Genomic DNA, 23,736 nt, shown 5'->3' on the forward strand with positions numbered 1-23,736 from the left:
TACTGCCTCAGCCCTGGGGGTCCACGGGGGGGGGGGGAAGGAACCGCACCTACTGCACTGCAACCCCTGCGCTGGGGGAGCGGAGAGAAGAAGGGGAGGGAATGGGAGGAAGAAGGAAAAGGAGGGGAGGGAAGAAGGAAAGGAAAAGGAGGAAATAGCGGGGCTGAAGAAAAGAGGGAAGGATGAAGCGATGGAAGGAGGGAACAAAAGGAAGTAAAGAGGGAATGACAGTGGGAAGGAGGGAGGGAGCGAAAGAACGGGGGGAGGAGGAGGAAGCTCCGAGCTCCGCCCCGCTGCCCGCACTGCGCCGGGCGGCGCTGCCCGCAGGTGGGGGCGGCGTTCCGCGCGTCCTGCCCCGCGTGGGTGCGCGGCGGTGGAGCCGCGGGCTGTGCGGAACATGAAGGTGAAGGTGATCTCGGTGCTGGAGGACAACTACATGTACCTGGTGATCGAGGAGAGCACCCGGGATGCGGTCGCGGTGGATGCAGCCGTCCCCAAACGGGTGAGAGGCGCCGGAGCTGCGCGCTATGCCGGCCGGCGGTATCGCTTCTGTTCGCGCGTTCCTCGCTCTCGCTCGGCCGTTTCCTTCCTCTCGGGGCTTTGAGGGCTGGAGGCGGCGGGCAGGGCTGCGGGAACGGCGGCCGTAAAGTGCCATCGGCCATAAAGAGCCATCGGCCATAAAGTGCCCCCGCCCCGCGGAGCGGCCCCTCCTGCCCCGCCCCGAGCGCTCGGGCGCAGCGCCTTCCTTCGTCCCGGCGCGCTGAGGTTTTTCTCTCCCTGACCCCGCTGCCCTCTGCGTGCCGTGCGGCGGACCCGGCGCTGCGCTGTCACCTCCTCCCTTCACGCCCCGCTTTTGTCCCTTTCAGCTGTTGGAGATCGTCCGGAAGGAGGATGTTGTTCTCCGCGCCATCCTCAGCACGCATCACCACTGGTAAGCGCCGACGCTGGGAGGGCGCGGGCAGTGCCCCGTTGTGGGGGGTACCCGGTGCCCATTGCCCCTCTGCCACCATAGGGACCACGCGCGGGGCAACGAGGAGCTGGTCAGGCTGTGCCCGGGGCTGCGGGTGTACGGTGCGGATGAGCGCATCGGGGCCCTAACGCACCGCGTGGCCCCCGACGAGGAGCTGACGGTGTGTGGGGCACTGGGGGGGAAGGGGGGAGGGGGGGCCGGTTCTGAGCCCATCTCGTGCCCAGCACTTACCTCCATCCCTGCAGTTCGGGGCCATCCGTGTGCGGTGCCTCTTCACTCCTTGCCACACTTCGGGCCACATGTGCTACTTCATGTGGGAGGATGGGTCCCCGGATGCACCGGCGCTGTTCTCAGGTAACTCTTGATGGGCACCCACCGATCCCGCGGGGTGAACCCTTTGTACCCCCCGGCTTTGGGGACAATGCCTCACCCTATCCCTGCAGGTGACACACTGTTTGTGGGGGGCTGCGGGCGGTTCCTGGAGGGGACAGCGGAGCAGATGTACGCCAACTTCACCCAGGTGCTGGGGAATCTGCCCAAGGAGACGGTGAGTGCCCTTCCTCCCCCGCTTCCCCCCCTCCTCAAAGCTCAGCCTCAGCTTAGAGAGGCCCCAGAATAATGATGGAGACACGTGGGGCACGGTGGGTTTGGGAGCACTTATAACAGTGGGTGCTCTATGCTGCCCTTGCAGAAGGTGTTCTGTGGCCACGAATGCACCGTCCGGAACCTGAAGTTTGCCCTGAAAGTGGAACCGGAGAATGAAGCAGTGAAGAAGAAGCTCGCGTGGGCCAGAGTAAGCAGCTGTGCCCTGTGGGTTGGTGAGGGGCTGCCGGATGCCGGCAGAGTTTGAATATCTCTGGTTCCTCACAGCAGCGGGATGATGAGGATCTGCCCACGGTGCCCTCCACGCTGCAGGAGGAGTTCCTCTACAATCCCTTCCTCAGGGTCACGTAAGTAGCATCGGTGCAGGGGGCATGCTTGTGGGTTGGTCCTGAACTGGGTGGGATGGGATGGAGCAGCTCTGTCCCCACGCTGTTGCGTGTCCAGTTCCCCATTCTTGCATCCCCCCCCTTCTCCCAGTGGCTTTTCCAATGGGAAACCAAACCCAGATGGAAGGGAGGGTAACCCAGTGTCCTTCCAGTGTCTCTCACTCCTGGGGCTGAGCCCTGTCCCCATCTGTCTCTGTCGCACCCTGGTCCCAGTGCAGCCATTGCCCCTGCAGGGAGGAGGCTGTCCAGAAGTTCACAGGCAGGAAGGAGCCTGTGGAAGTGCTGCGGGCTCTACGGACTGAGAAGGACAACTTCAAGAAGCCCAAGGAGCGGCCCCATCCCCAGGCCATGCTTGCCTTCGACTGGGGGCTCTTCGCCCCTTTCCTGGAGAAGAAGTGAGGCTGCACCACCCCACCACACAGGGGCCCATGGAGCAGAGGCACCATCTGGGCTCTGCTGCCCAAAACCCACAGTGCAGCACGGAGCTCTGCACACGGATGGCCCCGCTCAGGTGTCGGCTGGGACAGGGCAGGGACCCAGGAACTGCACCACTCTGTGTCCATTACATTTCTTTTTCCCAAGGTAGAACACAGGAAAGCTATTGTATGAAGCATTGACGCTGCTGTGCCTCTGGGATGGCAGCATGGGACTCCCACTCCCTGCAGCTTGCAGCCTGCAGCACGTGCAAAATCAGTGCTGTTGTGCAAAACCAATATCATATTTTTTTATTTTTCATTTTTTAATTCTTTTCATTTAAAATCTGAGAACAGCGTGGAGTTTTTTGCTGGGGCGTTGCATCACAGAACGTAGCGATGCCTTTTTCTTTTTAGAGGGCAGACAGGGAGTGCTGGTGGCTCTGTGCTTGGCTGCATTAACCCCATGTGGTGGTGTGGGCAGGATGCTGCTGGGCAGCCCATCCTTCTGCCTTTACCTCAGTTGTGCACAGTGCTGTGATGCATGGAGCGATGTTGCTGAGCATCGGCCCGGCTTGTGCAGCTGAAATGCAAACAGTGGAGAAAAAATAGAGGAGATGGGCCCTGAATAATACACTGTATGATGTCTTTTTGACTGTGCTGATATGAAGCCGCTGACACTGGATTAGAAACAACTTCAGAACCTCTCATGCATGGACTGTGAATAGCATCCGTAGCACCGAACGTGGTTTGTGGCATTTCTTCCCTTGCTAGAAACTTGATTGAGGTTTTCTTTTTTGCTTTTTTTTTTTTAATGTTACCTTGTTAAAATTTATACTTCCCTCCAGGAGGGGGAGAATCAGCCCTGCTGCACGAGTTGCCTCAGTGCTGTTGTTTCAGAGATGCCCTAAGGGTGCAGCTGCAGGCGATGCCAAGTGTCTTTGGGCACCGCCTGGGTGCTTTGCTGTGAGCAGCACTGGGATGCCTGGAGGAATCCTGGCCCAGCACTGGACTTGCTCATGTTGGCAGCAGCTGTGTGCAGCTCAGAGGTGAAATCTAAGCTATTCTTGATGCCACGGTGACAATGAATACCTGGGAGAGCTGCATGGGGTGCTCTGGGTGGAGAGTCCTCTGACAGCTTCAGTACTGTGCTATTCAGTAACCTGGTCACTGGAGAAGGCAAAATGTGGATCCTTGGTTGTTTAACCTGCAGCTCATTCAGCTGTATTTAATCGTGCACTTCTGTCTAGATGTGCATGTTCTCAGTAGAAACAGAATGTGTTTCTTTTGCACTGATAAAGTTTATGGATTCAGCACTTCAGCATATTGGACTTAGTTTGGCATCTCTCTCTTGCTGTAGAGAACAATGTTATGGTTTAGCATAACAGCCTTACAGAACTACGCGTGGAAAAGGGCATTGAGCACAACCACTGCTTGCAAAATGAGTGGGGAAGGGATGGGGGAGCAGAGGGAGATTTTTGCCTTATCAACACTGTGAATCTACTGCTTGATCAGCAACACCTGAAGTATGTAAAGCCTTTAATTAAAACCATTACAATTGTCTTTTACATTGTTGGCTCATTTTTAATGAAGATTGAAGAAGGATGCAGGGAAGGGCTGCCAGAGAAGCTGTTAAATGAGGCAGGTTAAGGTCTGACAGTTTTGCTTCTTGACAGCCCTAAGCACAAGGTCTGCAGGAACAGTGAGGGTTATCTCTGAAGAGGGCCTGGCCAAGGTTTGAGTCTGGGCTACGTGCAGTAACCAGCTCCATGTCTGTTCTGAAAGAGCAAAGCAAAGTGGCTGCTTTGTGTTTTCATCCATTTTACTTCCTGCAGTCGTTCTTCCCCACATAGCAGTAACTGGGAAAAGGAGAAATATTAAGTGAGAATGGGATTTTTATGCTAGTACTCACTTGCAGCTGCAGCGGGCACAAGGTGGTTCCACATCTGCCAGCATCCCTTCACCCTGAATTAAGGTACAGCTGCAAATCTCCCACTGCCACTTTCCTATGCACTCTGCCACTTTGTGAAACCTGACAGTCAGATTCAGTAGACAAAAGCAATTACACAGAACTCATAAATAGTTCAGGAAATATCCATATGTAGAAATACAGACAGTGAGACAAGCACACATAATCTCACAGTGAATTATTTGCATCCAGGTCACCTGGCAAGGCATTACAGCACACAGCTTTAAATCAGGTGTACTTTTGCTAACCACTTGGATTGTTCTGGTGATCACCTGCAGTAATGCTTACATCCTTCAGTCTTCTGTTAACGTTTACAAATTGACACCTTCCAGAGACACCAAAGAAAACTGGTCAAAAAGAAAACTGGCCAGCCATTCTCATTTGATAGGATGTAAAAATGGCTTTCTCTGATTCTAAGGATATTATTAATCGGTAACTGACTTAGAGCCAGGGTAGATGTAGATGGCTTTTTGTTTTTTTTTTAAGCATTCTTTCAAGTCACGTTTCAGCAGCCCTGGAGCTAATGTTGCTCTCACAACTGCAGGCTGCTGGGGCTCACCACTCTGACAGTGCAAAGATGCTGCAGCTGTGCTTCAAGGGCATCCAGTCAGGGGCAGTGACACAGAAACACAGAGCCCAAGGTCTAATTAGATCATTTGTAACTAAAGGAGAATGTCCAAACTTAGTCCTTCAGTACCTTAAATCCATCAGTTCTGGGAGCAATAGGATTGCAAAGGGAGTGCAGATTTAGTCCTAAAATACATTAGTGCTTCTTTTAACAAATTTTAATCACTGTTTAGTTTTTATTCGTATCACTTCAGTTGTCATAAAGCTTGAGGAATTAACGCTGCCTGTCTGTATGCACATTACCTTCTCCCTGACTGAGAGTGAGAAACTGCAATTCCTCAGTGATGGCACAGAAACGATGGCACAGAACTGTGGCTGTCTCTTGAGAATCCTAAATAGAATCAACTTAAAAGGCACTAAGAATATTCAGGCTTCACAGTCTGCTTCCAGCATCAGCCTTCACCACTTGATGTTAAATCCAGTGCTTGCTTTTTCCACGGCATGGTATTCTGTATGCAGAGCTTTCCCTGCCTTTTCAGACTCAGTGCCACCCAGCCACTGCTCATACAGCGCAGTTACAGTCCGGTTCTCCTCTGGAATTTCAGTCTTAAGAGACTCATACAGCTTCTCAACTTGCTGAAGCCAGTCCTTGCTAGGTTCACCTTCCACTTTGATCTGGCCGCCTCCATTTAAACAACCTAAGTACAACAAAGTGGGGAAACATCACAGTTTTACAAATTAGTTATCAGGAAAAACTAAAAAAAAAAAAAATTAAATTACCAACTGACTTTTCACCTGTGAACAGAAATGAAAACACCACTGTAATTGTGGTTTATTCCCCAGCAATCTAACACCAGCAGGGCAGGTAGCAGCCCCAGAGGGGAGATCATTGGCCTGGTGTGACCAATGCTAATTCAGCCCAGCTGTGACAGAGGGCTCGGGGCATCCTGGGAAATGCCAGTGAAAGAAAGATAAGATGTAGGGAGGGCTGGTTCTTTCTCTTTCTGTGAAAAAAGAGCCCAGAATAGCAGCTAGGTGAGAACAGCCCTGCAGCCTCAACTGAAGGTAAGACAAACATCCTTAGGACGTGTTCTGAATTTGTTCTTGTGCTGTAGGTGTGATGTAAGTGTTGGACTGCACAGTGCGTGGAAGCCTTAAGCAATGCTTAACTTCTTGGTGCTGAGCAGCCTTCTAGGTAGGAAGTAGCATGGGCCCTCTGGAATAGAGCAGATGTTTGCAGATAGCCAAGAGTGGCAGCTCAGCATTGCTTCAGGCTAGGTTAGAACTCTGCATACTCTTTACTCATAGATTCAAAAAGAACCTGAAGGGGAAAAATGGAGATCTTGCAAGAAGCAGATTAGGGATGGCAAGAAAGACCTCCACCAACTACAAGCAGCATTCTCTGGAAGTGTAACACTTGTGCAGTTTTGGAGGATGAATGTCTTGATGTACTGTAGAGCTTAAAGTCAGGAGGGCTTCTTTAAAAGAACTACCTGTGAAGTTTCAACATGGAACTTAACTGTAATTACTTAAATCCTGAAGAATTGCTAGCTTCCAGTTAGGAAAACATGCATGCTGCTTTGAACTCTGATGCTGTGACTATCACGTGCCAAGGTGTTTGAAGGCCTTGCCACAGTATCAAGAACAAGAGAAGCTGTCACTGTTTCTTATATTTTAGTTATAATTTTGTGTGATTCCTACGGGCTGGAACATGGAAGTCTCTATGCAGTCTCACCTGATGGGCAGGCCATGACTTCCACGTAGTGATAGGGTGACTTCCCCCGCTTCAACTTCTGCACTAAGTTTTGTATGTTTCGAAACCCGTATGCCAGAGCAAACTGGAGCAGAACTGCTCCATCCTTCTCCAGTGTCACCTCTTGGAAGTCCTTGTTTCTGAGGAAGAAGAGAGAAAATGTCTTATCCAAATTAGCTTCTATATAAACTTCAAAGAACCCTGTGTTGAAATGAAGTTCTTTGTGAATCCTTACTCAGGAAAGTTGTCCTCGTTCTTTGCCACCCAAACAAAACAGATGAAGGAACCAGCTTACAAATCCTTTTCAGGCTTTTCCTGTTTGAGCACCCACTGAACTGAGTTTATTGAACACTTGCGTTGAATAAATCCTTACAACCTAAGCAAATTAGACTGAACTAAGGTTTCATTGTGACAGGCCACCTCAGCTGGCCTGTATGTCAGTGAGTGCACTGAAGGAAGCTCTTAAATTGCAGTGGATCATGAAACTAGGGAGCAAATGACCGCTGAAGACTTCCAGATTCCTAACACTAATGGGGATGCCTGTTCTTGATAAAAGTAATTTGACTTTTACTATTTTGTATTGAGACTGTGAGGGACTGTTTTGTACACCAGAGAATTTTAACCATTAATAATGCTTATCAAGGATACAACTCATTACAAATGGTACGTTAAGATCTGGGAAGCTAGCAGGAATTGCAGCTTTTTGGCCTCTGTACCCAAACTTAAGTGATTTTCTATCTTAACCACAACAGTTACAGCACAGCTCCAAAGTCCTGACACGAGATTTTTGTTCTGTGATCTCTAGATTAGTAACAAAGCTCTTTTATCAGTCTGATTGCAGGTGAGACAACTGAGATCCCTATGTGCTCTGTCTTCTAAATTGCTCTGGAAGTGGTCTGCAACTTGATACTGGGAAAATCTATCAGTCCAAAAGTGTGTGGGTGGTGAAGGGGCTCAGAGTCTCCAAAGGCCAGGCTGCACGGAGTGCTGGCTGATTTATGGCTCAGCAACTGTGGGAGTGGGAAGCTGATTCCCATGCCTCAAAGGAAAACGTGTAACTAAGCAAAGAAAGTGAAGCCCTCTGAAAGATAGCAGCATAAAAAGAATTGCAATAAGAAAAAAAAAATAGTACTTGTAAAAGCTTTAAACTTCATACTTTAAAGGCTTGTACTGAATTGTATCCACTTCAATGCCAAAGAGTTCCTTGGCTGCATACTTGTATATGTGCTCCAAATAGCCACCAGAGCCACCTCCCGAGTGGCCAGTGAGTTCCTCCTCTGTGGCACTATTAAACCTGGGGAAAGGGAAGAAAGAAGTGGTTTTAGTGATTCAATGGAACAGACAGCACGAAGCCCATTGCTCCTTCACACGAAGAGAAGCTTCATTAGCTCAGTGCCAAAATATCTTCAGTACTACTAATAGAAACACGATGTTGCGAGTCTTGTGGGACTTTTGATAGTGGAGTTATTCATCCAGGGAATTCAAAAGCAGCAGAACAAGCCAGGCACCAGCTCTCTCTGAGCTTCAGCCCTTTCCCTTTCTCCTGGGAACGGATTATTTATGGTCTCAGGCTCTGTGGTTTAACCCTATGCTGTCTAATGTTCTTTGGGTCAAACTCTGTGGAAACACCCTCACTGGATCTGACCCTGCTGCCAACTTAATCTTCACACACCAAAAATATTTGGGAACATTTGAGTTAGAGGGCAATTGCTTGAGAAGTCTCAAATCAACATTTTTTGTTAGTTTACTGTTCAGTGGCTCTACGAACAGCTTAGATTATACTTGGAAATGGAAGGAGGGAAATGATGATGGTATGGACCTGTGTGGCCTATGCCTCCCTTGGAAAACACAATCAGAGAGAAGTCATCAGGAGACATTTCAGCAGTCCTGAAGTCTTTTTTGCAGCACCAACAAAAGCTGAGCTCATTACTGAACCAGGTACTTATATGTGGTTGCCAGGACAGGAGAGAACACTTCTGGAAGATTCTGGTGCTGCAATTCCAAGCACAGAGATGAAACCTTATTTGCTGTGGTTTCATGTGGTTAAAGTTAGTGTACAGATGAACAAACCTCACAATGCCAGGGCATTTGCCCTGTACATGGTTGTCCTCAGCAGGACCCTGCTTCAAGTTCAGCACACTGCTGGTGTTGTACAGCCACGCTCGTGTAATAACAGAACCTACATGTTCAAGTTCTGCACAAATAATTCCATCCCACTGATTTGCCAAAACACAACCAAGTATTCAGAGGTCGAGATAGTGTTTCTTGAAAACAGCTTACCAGATGGAAGCTACAACAATAGCTTTTGTTATGAGAGAATAATAAGATGAGGGATATGCTTCTAAGTGCTCATCAGGCAGTGACACTTGCATTTTCCTACTAACAGCTGCAGAAGGGAAAACACTTGAATGCAGGCCAAATAGCTTCAAGTCAAATGGAAGATGCTGCCTCTTGCAGATAAAATCTCAGCTTTAGAAAAACTGCAGAAGGCAACACGTTAGCCTGTGAGGGCATTCAGAAACTATTTTTAATTTGATCTTGTTTACAGGAACTGAGCTTCATTAATGAAACATTTCAGTGTGTCTGGCCTCACGTACTGCAACTCTCTTGAAAAGAGGTTGCCAGTAAGCATCAGTGCTGGCCTGAAGCAAGCAGTTATAACAGCAAAAGTCCTGGGATTTCTGGCACTTCATCTCATGCTCGCTGCCAAATGTAATAACCTCTCAATGGGCTTTTCCACGTGCTGGAGGATAAAGCAGAACAACAGCCATTGGACTGCTTATGTTAGTGCTCCAAGTTCTGAGGAATACGTGCTGTTTATAGGCAGTCAATTTACTGCTTATAAACTGAGTAAGTTAAAGCTAGCAAAAGGTTACAGAGGCGCTTTATCACCACGAGCATGAGCTACTGCCCTCACAATGTACTCCTAAGAAGTTAGCCAGAGATTTTTATCAAGTAATTAGACATTTTGTTCTATCTTATAACTGACACTTCCATAATGTTATTTCCTAACTGAGTCCAAACACTTCAGAATGTTTTTATAATCTCCCTGATTTTCTGCTCGCAGTATAACAATAAAGCAGGTAGAATAAAATGCTTATTTATGTGGGCAACTGCTGAAGTTGACTTTTTGGGACACGGCCATGCAGACCTTTATTACAGTGGAGGATAATTCTTAGATGTGAAAGGAATCTGTGCACAAACCATTTTAGAAAAAGACAATACTGGAAGGATTCATAACCTCAGAACATATAAATACATCTGTGCCAGCAGAACACCTTACAGGCATACACCAAGAAGTGTGACCAATGCTGAAAACAATGAAAGCAGAACTATGAAACAGGCCTCGTGTAAGGACACTTCTGCTTATGGTTCTGGGAACATACACGTGCTAATCAGGCATCTCCTCAGCAAAGGCTGCCAGTTGCACTCAGGACTGGGAAAAAAATTAAGCCCTATTTAGAAATAAACCACAGTGTCACATCTGCCAAGGGAGACAGCTGTCAGACCACTGTCACGTCCTGTGCGTGTGCTATCTGCTGCATATCTGGGCTATCAAAATCCCTTCTGAAAACTCTGAGCAGTAGACTTGAACCAGGTTGTCAGTAACTGTTAAAACTATATAAAGGTTGCTACGTATGTAGCCTTTCTCTTTTTTATGATAATAAAGTGCTACAAAGACATTTCTTAGAAAGAGAATGCTTTGATTTAGTGATCAGTGTGGAGCCACTACTGAATGTCAATTCAGAGGGCTAAAATCTGATTTCAATATTTCTCCAGGCTCTCAGATCTTTGCAGTCATCACTTAACCAGATGTTAGCTTTCAGTTAATGCAACTGAAGTCTCATCTGGTTTGCACATGTTCAAGTTCTCATGTTTTCACAAAGACTCCTTCAGATGAGTTGTGACCTGAATATTTTGCTTCAATCTTTACAGTAGCTCAGATAATGAAGGAATATAAGCAAACTGAGTACAGCCCTGTAACAGGCTTTGTTACAGCACACTTGTATCACTGATCTACACTCCTCCATGTTTCTAAGTTTGCAGTTAGAATTTATGGGGGTTCCACCTGCTATACTGTAACAGTAAATGATTGTGATACAGTTTGTACTTCTCTACATAATCATTTTGCAATCATACTCTTACAGAGCAGTTTTACAGTTCTGATTATTTAGAGTAAGAACTGCTAATCCCTGGACCGCTAGGATCCAGCAAATAGTTACAGGTTCATTGTATTCTGTAGCTAATGTACTTAATGCACAGCTGTAGTGATTTGAAATTACTGACAAAAAAAAGACCATAAAATGCCAACACATGCAGCCTTATGTGTAGTAAAATAGTAGTAGGAAGTGAATTCTGCTGAACTTGATATGGATACTGGATGGAAATGAACATGCTTGAAGGTGCAAATGAGATTTCTTACATGGTATCCAAAGGAGCAGGATCTACATCTGAGAGAGACACTTTTTCTTGTTCCAACAACTTCAGCACTTCTCCTAAAACAGAACCACAGGTACAAAAAGCTTATTTTGGAGATTAAAAAAATGAAATCCACAGATCAGTATCTAAGCCTGCATATAAACTCTGTACCACGACGTGAGTGGCGTTTCTGGAGATTAATTATAGAGCACTATCCATGCATTACATCCATCACTGACAAAGGATCATTAAAACCAGTCCAGAAATGATCTAGGCTGCCTCTGGCTCTGCCTACCTGTGGTGATCACACAATCCACATCGCGGGTCTGGAACTCTTGGTTGAAGAAGTCTGGCCTTGAAGCCTCCAGCTTCTTGTCATAGCAGGGCATCACTGTTACGTGGTATATCTTATCAGGTGTTAAGTGCTGGAAAAAGACAAAGCAGTTGCATTGGTCAATATCAAAACTGTCTTGTGGGAGGTGTTTTCCAAGTATAAATGAGGATGATGAAACTAACAGTGCCATGCTTCTGGAAATACTGTCCTTTATTACTGAACATGAAAAAATACATTTTTTCTCTCATAGAACCCAATTCTAGTCCATAGAAAATGACAACAGTAAGGTCTCCCATGGTCTTTCCACCCCACTTTTCCTAGTGCACATGATCCAAAATCAATCAGTGAAGAAATCCTAACTGTTCAGTTAGATGACACGTTTCTTCCATGCTAACTAAGATGCAGCCCCTGCATCAGCAACTAAGAAACAATCAGAAGTTGGACAAAATCCTTATGGCCATCCAGCAAAATAAGTACAAACTGAGGAAATATGTCATTGACTCAAGGCTATTGTTTCACTATCTTGTGCCAAATATTCTTAACAGCTGCCAATTTTTGTAATAAGCATGCATGTGTCAGCATTTGTTTAATGCAACTGTTAAGCCAGTGCTCATTAATGGACAATAAATCATACAAGCATACATGGTGCTTAAGTTTGCTGCTGGACAACTCTGGGCTATAGCACTAGACTTTAAGCACCGAATTTGCACTTGGAAAGATTCCAGAGGTTAAAGAGTGAGAACAGAACTAAGTAAAACTGAAAGAACACAAAGTTGGGAAAGAGCAAGCAATTTTTAGACAAGACATGATCTGCACGTACGCACTGACCCAAGTTTCATTTTGGGATAATTTATTTTAACTTGTTCACAGCCTTGGACAGCAGGAAAAAAAAAACACACAGAAACAAGTGAGATATAAGCACAAGAATCATGAAAAATCAGATTCCTTAGACTTTCAGAATAAGATACAGAGATTTTAAGTAATCCATGAAGCGTGAACTTAGTGCTGCTGTCCCAGTTGCAAGTTTCTCCATAGGAATCACAGAAGTGAGAGTGCCTTTGCTGGCAATTTGCAAGATAAAACCAAATTATCTTCAATCTTTAATGTAAACAGTACAAGAAAATGTATCAGTTGTGTTCAATACACCTTACCTGCTGCTCTGCAAAATGGCCCTTTATCAAGGAGCCCATGATCTGCTGTGGAGACTTAGTGGTGCTGATGTAAGGAATGATGAAACTGCCATGGGTTTTCTCTGCATAGCAGATCCAACCTGAAAAGAGAACAATTAGCAAATAGTTGCAATCAATAAATATAAATATACATAAAAAGATGTATATATAAATAACAAGCACCCCTTCACTCTGCCCAAAGCCAACCCCAGCCTCGCCACCCATTCATAACCATTTTCAGACTCAGTACAAAAGGCAAAGAGGTGTAACAATTCCATTTATAGAGATCAGTAGGTATTTCTATGGACCATTACCACTATTAACAGCAAGATCTCTTTGTAAAGAGTAATATTTTAAGCAAATTAATCCATATGAACTTTTCTGAGTAGCTTTCTGAATTCTTGTATGGGTGTATTACTAGAATGACATCTTATTAGTCCTGTAACTAATTTTGTACTACTTTTTCCTATTGCATGTATATACAATGTTATATTATATACATATATATTATGTACTACTATTTCCTACCTGGACAGGCAGAAGCTAGCATTGGCAAAGCCTTTTTGTCTTCAGATTGCTTTCGAAAGCGTTTTACAAACTCTTTTTGGCTCTCCAGCAGGCTGAAGTTTCTTGAGAAAGTTGTGTCAAATACGTAGTGCACACCTAAGTGGTACAGCATGCATACTAAAGTTCACAAAGAAGATACAAGCAGCAAGCTACACCTCCTATTCACAGCTATCAACCTGTGCTTGAGAGTGAACCGTTTTCCCCAGCACATCAGCACAGTAAGACAAGAGCAGAAGTCGTAGGAGGCATGAGAATAATTTAAAGCTCCTTTCCTCCATTACTCCAAGTTTATTTTGTGACTGAAGCTGCACAAAGTTTGTGTTTAATTCATATCCTTGGTGAGCTCATAAAAGCTGTGCCTGATGTACAGCCAGCAGTCCCCTCTGTGATGGTAGGGCACAATACAGCACTTGCCTTGACTCTTTAAGAACGCAGTCAACTTCTTTGCTGTTTCCAGAACACTCATTTTACATTTTGCAGCTAATGAAGCCCTGGACTGTGGTGAAACAGAAACCACCACCAACTTCTGTTCACTGGGAGCTGCAGTCTTAAAAAAAAAATACAAAATAAAAAAATAAAATAGAAAAGAGCTGTTCAGACAGTATTAATACAGCACATGCAGCAGTGCAGCATGCTAGAACTTCAGCAAATATCTCCCAGTATTACTCCCAAGTTTCTAATACAGTAACCTACTATGTTAAAAAGCTATTTCCAAACCTATGACAACTTTTTAGAACTTAGAAAAAAATCTATTCTGTACTGAGAGTGTATTCAGATTTTATGTGTACAGCTGCAATGTGTGCTTCTGCAGATGCATCACACCTAGATTAACATCTATTAATTCTGCAGCATACCTACCCCTGTCTCATCACCTACCTTGTTAAAAGATAGAGTTTTGTAGAACTCTTCATGGCTCTGTTGAGTGATTAAGACACTTTCTGCTGATGTAATGCAGCCACTGCAAGCTAAACAGTCGTTCAGAGTAATTTTAGCCTTCTCCAGTTTCTGTGCTCCTCCATCCTGGGAAGAAACAGATGAGACACAGTTTTGGTCACAGTACAGAATTGAGCAGGGTAGCAGTTTCTCATCTTTACTGTGTTTAGTAACAGATATTGTCCTCTTTGCCCTCCTGGCTTATCAAGAGCAGAAGTATTTTTTTTTAGTAAGACAAGGAGGAAGACAGGCATCTTTCAAAGATTTCTTCAAAGAAAGAAGATTCTACAAAGAAGGAAGAATTCCATTCTTCATGGAATTTCTTGGCATGCCTAAGCAAATATGTTGAGAAGCTTTAGGAAAACTTTAGCAAGAGCAAGAGCAATAACTTGTTTTTTTTCTATTAAGAATAGAACAGTTGCTCTGGCCACAATCATTTCTGCTATCAGGTGGGCTGATGCTGCTTCAGAATACTGGCATTATTCTTTCCCAGGTGCAAATACGGCCCTTCTTGCTACAGATTGCAGCTGCAGTTTTAACCACACAACTGTAAACCACAGTTCCTAAGCCTTGAAGCACCAACCTCCAGCATGCACTGAACTCTGCATAGCAGAGAGCACGCCAGCTTTGCCACCCCTATCAGATGCTGCTTATACTATTGAATACTGCAACCATTTCTCCACAGGAATCTTGAGTTTCTCTCCTTCTAAAGAGATCGTGCAACCGGATTACAAATGTGTTACTATTCTCAATTGATGCTGAATGTAATTTTGGTGCGTGCGAAACTTGCAGAGGGAAAACTGTATGGCAAAGTATCAGTGTGTGTGATGCTTTCTAATCTGTGATTCTGTGATCTTTTCTGGGTAAACAGGAAAATATTAGCTTACAAATTCTGCATGGTGTTTAACAAATTTTAAAGTATAATATAAAAAAAAATGAGAGAAAAAGTTAAGGGTATTTAATTTAATCTCTTTTTTTGAGTAAGGACTTCACTGTATGAAATCATGCAGTAAGAAAGGACATTGTCTCAAATAATGTAGGATAGCAAAACAAGAATTCTCAGCTTATCTGCTCTTAGAATAAAACCCACTAGTAATCAATGTCAGTGACTCGGAGCATGTAACAAAACTGACTTACAAAACCTAATAATTTAAAAGGTAGACTTTGGAAAAAAAAGGTTTGTAACAAATGTTGCTGTTGTCATCAGCATTCTCACATCTCGGTCCTTAAATAGCTGTGTCCTGTTTAAATACATAACAATCCATTAGCACTGTCTGGATGTTTTACACTAGTAAAGAAAAGTCGGGCATACCTGAGTGATCTGAAAATAGCTCCCATCGGCTTCGATTTTGATCTTAGCTGCTGCTTTCCCAGGCTTTTTTTCCACCTTTACAGGTTTGACACATTCCTAAAAGAGAAATAAAAGGCAGAAGTTGAAGAGATGAGCGATGAAATGGGGAAGGCAGGTTTAAAATAAACCAGAATTATCAAACCCAAGCAGTCGTTCTCGAGTGAATGTCCATCGCTCCGCTTTAAATTATGCTGGATCTACTGACTGTGCCTACGGCCACCAAGGGAAAACAGAAAGGCAGAATCTTACCCCTTTTTTACAGAATGAACACTTTGTCAGCATCACACCAAAGCCAGAGGTGACTGCGCCCCTTCTGAACAACAGAGCTGTGTTCTAAGGAGCCCTGACAGGAACACAGGCTCTCCTGCAGTGCCATCCCCCCCCACATCTGACAGCTGAGCTCCCGTTCCTCGCTGCACATTGCAACGGATGGAGGCGTGGCCATGCAGCATTGCTAATGAAGTTCCGTGTCGTGTCGGAACGACCCTGACAGCCTCGGAAGGGCTGCCTGCAGATTTTTGTACTGTTCTATGATCGACTCCCAAGGGCGCTGCAGCATTTTGTGCCATTTTTATTGTTTGTGCGCCTTACGGCTCCTCGTCCTATTTCCACAGCTGCGACTCGCTTTGTCTCCCAGCAGCTCCCTTGCCCTGCCAGTATCTTTGAGCAGATTAGGGCTGGCCCCGCGGTTCTCCAGGCGTTGGTTTGCTCCCCGAGCACCCACCTGCGAGGGCCCGATGTAGTCGTCCAGGTCCGTCAGCTGCAGCACCCCGCTGAACGGAGACGCCATCGTCGCCGCGCCGCCGTGAGGCGCGGCAGCCGGCGGGTGGGCAGAGAGCTGCGACGCTGTCGTAAAAGCGCGATGCCACACTGCCGTCAAGCGAAGCGCGCTATCGTGAAACGTGCTAAGGAGCGCGCGTGCGTGGAGTCGTCCAGGTTCTGTGGCTCTGGGTTCAGTGTGGGAGCTCAGCTCGGTGCTTCGAAGGACGCAGTTTCGTTTCCATGAGTGGATACAGTGGTGTAATGATTGCTGAAGGCTGCTGATAGGGCTGTGGTGTTGCTTGAGGAAATCTAGTGGGGTATCCTGAGCCCACAAAGCTCTGAGTTGGCCGTGCAAATTCTGGCATGTTGCTTCATAGCCTGTATTTCTCCCGTCCTGGAAATCAACGATGCAAGCGAAACGCCTGCAGGTGGCTCGGTGTGCTGCTGTGAACATGACGTCCAGCCAGGCTTATTGATAGTCTCGCTTGGTATAGCCTTTTCATCAGACACGTGTGACACAAAGGGGTTAAAGCTTCCCTAGCCTGGTTTAGAAAGCACTGCCTGCTAGGGGTGTGACATTACTATGAACTGAAACAAATTCCTTGCTGGTGATAGCAAGGTGCTGTTGTGGGGAGAAAGTGCTTCAAAAGAGTATTTAGAGCTGGGGCTTAGGGTCAGTCACATAACAAACTGAGGTAGGCTTTCAGTTTGTGAGCGGGATCTCTGACTCTCCTCAGGCAGGCTCTCTCTTTATTCCTCCTCTCTTAGGAGTGCATGTAACATCACCATCTGTAGGTGGCTGTGCATGCACCCGTGCATGTCTACCTATATACAAAGCAGAGAGGGAGGTCAGACTGTGGTGTTACATCACAAGGCGTCAGCCTCACTGTAAGGGGAAGCAACTGAAATCACATAAAGATTTTTAGCAGGTAGCTGACTCATACAGGAGACCATTTTCTTGAAGCTATAGAGTACAGAGCTGCTTTGTACTTGAGAGTAAGGAGTGCCTGACAATTATAGCTATTTTTTGCTTCACTTGAGTGCATAATAGAGATGTCCAAGTGCTGACGGTACTTCAGGGCAGGATGGAGCAGAAGCATTGCTGGATACCCACAGCACCTCACCCTTTCATACCTGGTGCTGTAGAAGGTGTGTGCTTTGGGAGGACCTGTTCACAGAAAGAATTGAGAACGTGGCACAGCAGCTGACACAAGTAGCACTGTTCTTGGAGTGCTGGATGCCAAATGCTTTTAATGGTGTGAGTTTCATGGTACAGCCAGAACTAATGGCCAAAGACCCAACGTTGTAACAGCCTGGTTCTTTCTAAGCAGTCTTTCAAGGCTGGGCTGGGCTCCCAGGACCATGTGTGAGCTCTGAGCCTCGCTGCTGAACTCTGCTTTTCCGATGTCAGTTACCTTAAAGCTGGTCATGTTTCTTAAACCTGGCTGCTGATCTGTCAGGAGGACTTCTGTACCCAGCTAAACAGGGCTAGGGCACTGCTAAACACTTCTGCTCCAGTGCTGCCAGTCACGATACCAACATGAACAGAAACCTTGCCAAGAAAGAGGAAGAACAGATTTCACAGTACTTCTTTTTCAGTTTTATTAAGCTTATAATTCAGGAGGTTTGACTGTTAGATATATGTGGTTTTTATCTTTGTGCAACTCAAAAATGATTATAGAGAAGGAGGTAGAAAACAAGCAGAATCTCATGTGAAGTTCTGGCAAGGGGTGATGTGATGGCTGAGTTTTACTTCTAGCTGCTAGCAATATTTGGTGCTCTTTGGCCTCTTTATCCCCACTCTTAATCAGCTCCTCTGCCTTTTTGTTTGTCTCTGTGATACTTCTTTTAATAGTGTGCAGTGGGAGTGCTGAGTGTCCAGAGCAGGGTTTACTGTGGAGTTACTGGAGGAGGAGAAAAATCAGGACTGGGTTTTTTTCCTGGGGTGGCCAAGGAATGGGCTGTGTGAAGGTAGGCAGGTCTCTGAGACCTCTGGCTTTCTTGTCTTCTCCTTTGCAATTCAGAAGTAGCCTTGAGTGAAGACCTGTTAGTGCCTGGAGGTGAGCACTGATGCTCTTGCATGAACTGTCAGAAACAAACCTTCAGTGTCAGGTTCTTGTTGACCCCTCTGGAATTTGTAGGTGTGGGCACAGTACCATCTCAAAGCCAATAATGTTTATTTTCACATGTTCCCTGCTTGTAACTGAATGCTTAAGCAAGCAGAAGTGAGACAAGTTGCGTGTTGAACCAAGTACTGCCTTATTTATAAAAAAAATTTCTCCAGGTGACATTTAACGAGTAGGTACACAATTCTGCAGTCACAGAGCTGGATGTGACCTGCTTACGCATTCTTTGGAAGATCTGCACCAAGATAAGGGTCAGCCCTGTCGATTAGAAACTATACTTGCACTGTTAGTAGGTCTGAGAGTATTGTTCACTTGCTTTCTGAACCAGTGGCCACTTTTACTGCTACAAGAAATCCACAGAGACCATAAACCGTGTGATGATTAACCTAGGAACAATCTCTCATGTTTTTGGGAACTGAAAATGAAGTCTTAAGGAACCAACATAAATGTCTCTGTTTTTTCTAAAGACGTGTCCTTTTCATACCCCCCGCCTATATCTCAGCTTGTAACAGTTCAACCTCCTTGCTCATCGTGGCAAACCACATGTAAAAAGGATGTGAGATGAGGATGCTGGAGGACAGCTTTCGGATCTCCTCTCTGCTGCCCTGAGACTCCCCAGTTTGCAAACCTCTCCCTGAACTCCGACCTCATCCAGTGATGGACATATCAACAAGACAGATGATATAACTTTTTCTGCCCCAATTTACCCTCCCTGAAATGTGTATAACCTTACCTAACCTAATTTACCTTTCTTTTCTGCAAGTAGGAAGCAGCAGTTTTAGTCACGAGCAGCTGGAGCGAAGGCAGGACTGTTCTGCAATGGAAGCACTAAGCCATAGAGCAGTGATTGGTTTGATGCCAATGAAATCACAGTTCTCAAGTGTGGATATTTATTTAGTAGTGTTTCCTTGTTTGCATTTTTAGTGAGATAAGTAGAGGAGAATTTTCTCAGAGGCTTAATTCAGTTGTGGGGGAGTCTTCCTTTGTGTGCCAAGTCCCAGTAAGTCTGAGATCTGTACAGGGAGGGTAAAATAAGAGCTGGGTGCAAGCAATGACTGTATCATAGCACTGCCTTTATGGTCTTGAAGCTGCTTATGTCTTAGATTTCTATTAGTATCTATGTGTGATGGACATGGATAAAAAGAATTAATTTAGTTTTGCTGTTAGAGTTGCATGCCTCCATATCCTCTCTTTGTACCTGGATCGTGTTGTCCCTGCTGGGTCCTGACAATTTTCTTTTTCATGAGGCAACTAACGTAGGAACAGAAAACGTCAATTATTTGAAAGATACCTCCTCACTTCCAGTTGCCTCTTTGCCCTTCTGTACTATCACAGCAGTTTGATTTTCTTCCCTGGCAGCATGTGTTTGCTTTCAGCCTTCAGTATGTCTTTTTACAATTTTTATGCCATCTGCAACATTTTTATTTTTTTTTAACTGCCCCTTTTGGTTTCTCTTCAGCAAACTTTATTTTGTGCTCTGTTGTTCCCATTCTTAAACCTCTCTTTCTGGTTCTGGGTGCACAGTAGGGCTGTGTGACCCCTGTGAGTTGTGGTAGCCCATGCAGGCTTGCAGATGAGCTCAGCGCTGGTCTGACATTAGTGAAAGCCTGACCACATCTTGTACAAACTCATGGTCAAATGTTCTTCTTAGCCCCCCTAGGGTAGTGGTCTGCCATGCAGTTTGCTTGCTCTTGGGCCCATGTTTGGATGGGAAGTTTGTCTGTGATGTGAGCATGTATCTGCTGGCCTGGCTCTGCTTCCCCAGCTCTGTCTACCTAATGGGAGATCTGACTTTTCTGAGACAGCCTGAAGCCCCTGTAGTTCTGCATGAAAGCTACAGGGAAATGCAGCGACTGGGCTGAGCAGGGCGTGTGGTCTGCGTGGCAGAGATGGGATCGGGAGAGATTTACTGCCTGCTGCCACACCTGGCTTAACATGGCAGGAACGCATCGACGACCAATTGTACAATTTAGTGTTGCTGAATAACACTTGAGCTGCCCTCGATGTCTCTGTCAGGCTGGGAGAGTAGAGGGTTGTGAATGCACTGACTCATTTTCCCATGGCACAAACGATGTTTTAGGCCTGGCCCCATTTCTACCCACCCTCTGCAGGTTTCATTGACTGCCCTCCTTTCATGACCCTTCAGTGTGAGTGTTAAGAAATCATGATGCAAAACTAGGATTCATTCCCCACTTGCTATTGCGGGGAAATTTATGCGTTTGAGGAGGAGGTGACATAAAGACATTGGATTATTTGCAGTTTCAGGAGAGGGATGATTGCAGGGAGGGAGGAATGCAAGAAGGAAGAGAGGCGGAGAGAGGTCTCAGTAATGGCACTGACCTAGAAGTGACTGTACAGGTGAGCTCTAAAATCCCCCTCACATGCCAATGCAGGCTGCAGGCACTTCTGTCTGCAGGGCTGCATCCACTGGTACCACGGGGCAAGGGCTGACTGAAATCTCCTTCAGTTTTGTGCTTCTCACATGAGATGGGACCTCAAGCTGTTTCGCACCAACAGGGAGTTTTATCAGCATTTGTGTTACATGCTCTGTGTTCCCATTAGTTTGTGACTGAGGGGCTGCAAAGGGAGAGAAGTTCATCAAAGGTGGGGAGAGCAGGGCTTACGTAGGGCAAGTTGTGGAAATGAAGTTAATGACAGGGAGAGCTTTGCTTTTGGAGAGGTGGTAGCTGAGGGCGTGCTGGACTCCATCCCCTGAAAGACTTGTCTGCCAGGTGTGGGCTGCAAATATCTCATTCTGGCTTAGTCACAGCTGCTGCCTGAATTGCTTCATGTTGCTAAGATAATAGGAATGAAGCACCTGCACCACATCTTTTCTGGGTAGCACGAGGGTTATTACCAAATTATCAAATCTACTTTTCTAGATTGATGTCACTTTGTGAGTGGCTGTGATGTTCTGTCTGACCACCCATCTGCAAATCTTATCCTCATCTCGAAGCTGTGCTGCCACGCATGGTTAATGCTACTGTGATGATGTGGCTGGGCAAAGCTGGTGTGTAGAAAGTGCAGGAAAACCTGCAGGAGGCCAAACTGCTGTTTCCAGCATCCAGTGCTATGAAGTCAGTCTGAATATGGCATCACATCCAAAAATCCTCTAGCCAGAAGCCTATTTCAGGAAGCTGTAGCTCTTACTTACACTTACTTGAGCAGATACAAAGCCATAAATCAGCTCCAGCCTTGTTCATTGCAGTAATCAGAATTTTGCCAAATACTTGATGCTTCTGCTCAGCCACTTTGTGAACAGAGCTAAGAAAAATAACAGTTTGTTTATAGATGAAAGTTCCTCCTTGCCTTCGTGAACTCTGGCATCTCTCCCCGTTGGGGGGGTTGCTTGGCACCCTCTTTAGGTACGCAGATTACCTGATCAACACAAGCAGAAAATCCTGACACTCTGCATTGCCCCCTCCCCTGGTTTCCTCATCAGTTGATGAGGCTCACTGTTGATTTTTCTGCTTTTCAGATCCATCCTGTTCTTCCGTTTCACCTTCGGATACCCCCGTGAGAAGCAGTGGATCTGGCTGCAGATGCAGAGCCCTGTTGTGCCATGTTGCTGCTTTCTTCATCGACTCTTTTCTGGACCTGCAGTTCTTCCAGCAGCATGATCAGGACTCAGCAGCAACACGGGCTTACCTGACCTTCCTCTGTGAGCTGCCTGCTTGCAATGTGGACTTTTTGAAAGGCATAAGACACCAAAAGCTATGATATTTGAAACCTGATTGAAGGATCTTCCATCTGTCTCAGGGAGACTTCTTTTGGATTTCCTGGAGAAGCAGCTTCTTGCTTTGAACTTTGATTATTTGCAAAATGATGCATTTCAAGTTTACACAGCTTAGATGGAAGCTGATAAGAGTTGGTTTCATGTGTGGCATCCTATGGACTCCTAGGTCAGAGAAACAATAAGTATGAATCAGTAATCTTGTACAAGTTTCAAAATAGCTGATAAACATATTAAGCATGCTAAGAAAGCTGGGAGTGGGGAGGGAGCCGGTTTTGGGTACGTGGTGGTGCTGTGAGTCAACGCCAGCTTTTCTCTGCATTGCCACAAACACAGGAGTTGTAGGTGGGTGTGATGGGACAAACCTGAGCCTGGGACTTAAATGGCTTATGGGAACCTTGAAAAAACATCAATAAAGTGACCAAAGATAGATTTTCAAATTTGAGTATGCAGAACTACTCGTTTGCACCCAAAGAAGTTGAGACAGTTATGGTGGACAATTTCTTATTGGCTTGAGGACTCAGATCTGAGGGTCAGAGAAACAAAGTCTGAACCAGACAGAAGGCAGTTTAATATCCCTCTCTTGTTGATATCTGCAGCTGGTCTCACTTTTAGTCTTGCAGATTGTGCTTGCTAAGTTCTCCTTGCTGAAGTGCTTGTAGGCTTACAGTTAGTTGGAGAACACTGCTGATGCACAGTTCTGGGGAGATTGTGAGGACCCATTCCATGTGTTTTTCAGCCTAAGGAGCAGGACAAGTTATCAAGTCATTCTTTATCTTCTGCAGCATGCAGTTACTGCACACAGACCCCTTGTAACCAAATGCAGGCTCTTAATTGCAAAAAGTAAACAATGTTTTAATTAGAGCAGCTTGGCAGGACTAGAAAGTCCATAAAGTTATGTTCTAGGAATTGTGCAGATTTATTGAGAAAAAGGCTGTTTCTGGTGATAGGGAGATAGAGATCTCAGGGTTTACAGTTCTGAAGCTGTATAACTGTTGCATCCCATGAATGGCAAACGAGTCAAGTTTGGAGCACGGGGGGAATGCACTTATTCACTGCTCTCATCCTGCTCACTCCACGCAGACACTCTTTGAGATCAGTGTTTCCAATGGTATCCAAGGGAATGCTGAGCACTAACAAAAAACCACACTCTTGTTTGCACTGTTAAACGTTTGCATCTTTAAGGACTTACAGGTGTGTCTGGTGCTCCAAATCCATCCTGTAATTTCAGATGTGATTTTGAGAAGCCAGAGACACACCCTGGTTTGCTCAGTGAAAAGCAGCCCTCTACGATCAGGGAGCCACAGAGTGAGGACCCAGTGACTGGTGGCTGGGAGGCAATTGCCACATTTAACCATCCGGGCAGGTTGTGCAAGCTGCTGTCTTCCTCTGCAGAGCAGAGCCCACCACCAACTTCAAGGCATTGATAGCAGTGAGTCTAGCTTCACTAACTCTGAATTCTCCTTACTTGATCAGGCTGAGCATACCCTCAAGTAGCTTCACGTGCTTTGGATCCAGTTTCAGGTAGACTTTGTGAAGGTTGTTGATGTGTGTAAATTAAACTCAGCAAGCAGTTATTTGAATGAACGCTTTTTAACTTTCCTACCCAGGTTTGGTTTTTTGCAACTAAGTATTATTCGTTTCTGCTTTTTTTCTTGGCTGAAATAAGGTGATTCCTTGT

The 23,736-nt window shown here is 45.6% G+C and overlaps 2 protein-coding genes across 2 annotated transcripts; one reads left to right on the forward strand and one right to left on the reverse strand.

Annotated features, from left to right (window-relative positions):
* Positions 1 to 282: 282 nt before the first annotated feature.
* Positions 283 to 2,358, forward strand: LOC306952123 (hydroxyacylglutathione hydrolase-like protein; the record flags this gene model as incomplete). Its single annotated transcript, XM_079542770.1, has 8 exons — positions 283 to 502; positions 867 to 931; positions 1,013 to 1,130; positions 1,216 to 1,324; positions 1,414 to 1,517; positions 1,662 to 1,763; positions 1,841 to 1,920; positions 2,193 to 2,358. The coding sequence occupies exons 1-8, from the start codon at positions 398 to 400 to the stop codon at positions 2,356 to 2,358; spliced, it is 849 nt and encodes a 282-aa protein (XP_079398896.1). The 5' UTR covers positions 283 to 397.
* Positions 2,359 to 5,367: 3,009 nt separating this feature from the next.
* On the reverse strand, positions 5,368 to 16,224 carry CIAO3 (cytosolic iron-sulfur assembly component 3; the record flags this gene model as incomplete). Its single annotated transcript, XM_079542889.1, has 11 exons — positions 5,368 to 5,606; positions 6,644 to 6,801; positions 7,818 to 7,955; positions 11,085 to 11,157; positions 11,376 to 11,505; positions 12,566 to 12,684; positions 13,112 to 13,246; positions 13,556 to 13,697; positions 14,027 to 14,170; positions 15,396 to 15,491; positions 16,159 to 16,224. 11 exons carry the CDS (start codon positions 16,222 to 16,224, stop codon positions 5,368 to 5,370), a joined length of 1,440 nt encoding a protein of 479 aa, XP_079399015.1.
* Positions 16,225 to 23,736: the final 7,512 nt, after the last annotated feature.

The sequence above is a fragment of the Tetrao urogallus genome (assembly GCF_951394365.1).
Source record: "Tetrao urogallus genome assembly, chromosome: 15".
Taxonomy (NCBI): Eukaryota; Metazoa; Chordata; class Aves; order Galliformes; family Phasianidae; genus Tetrao; species Tetrao urogallus.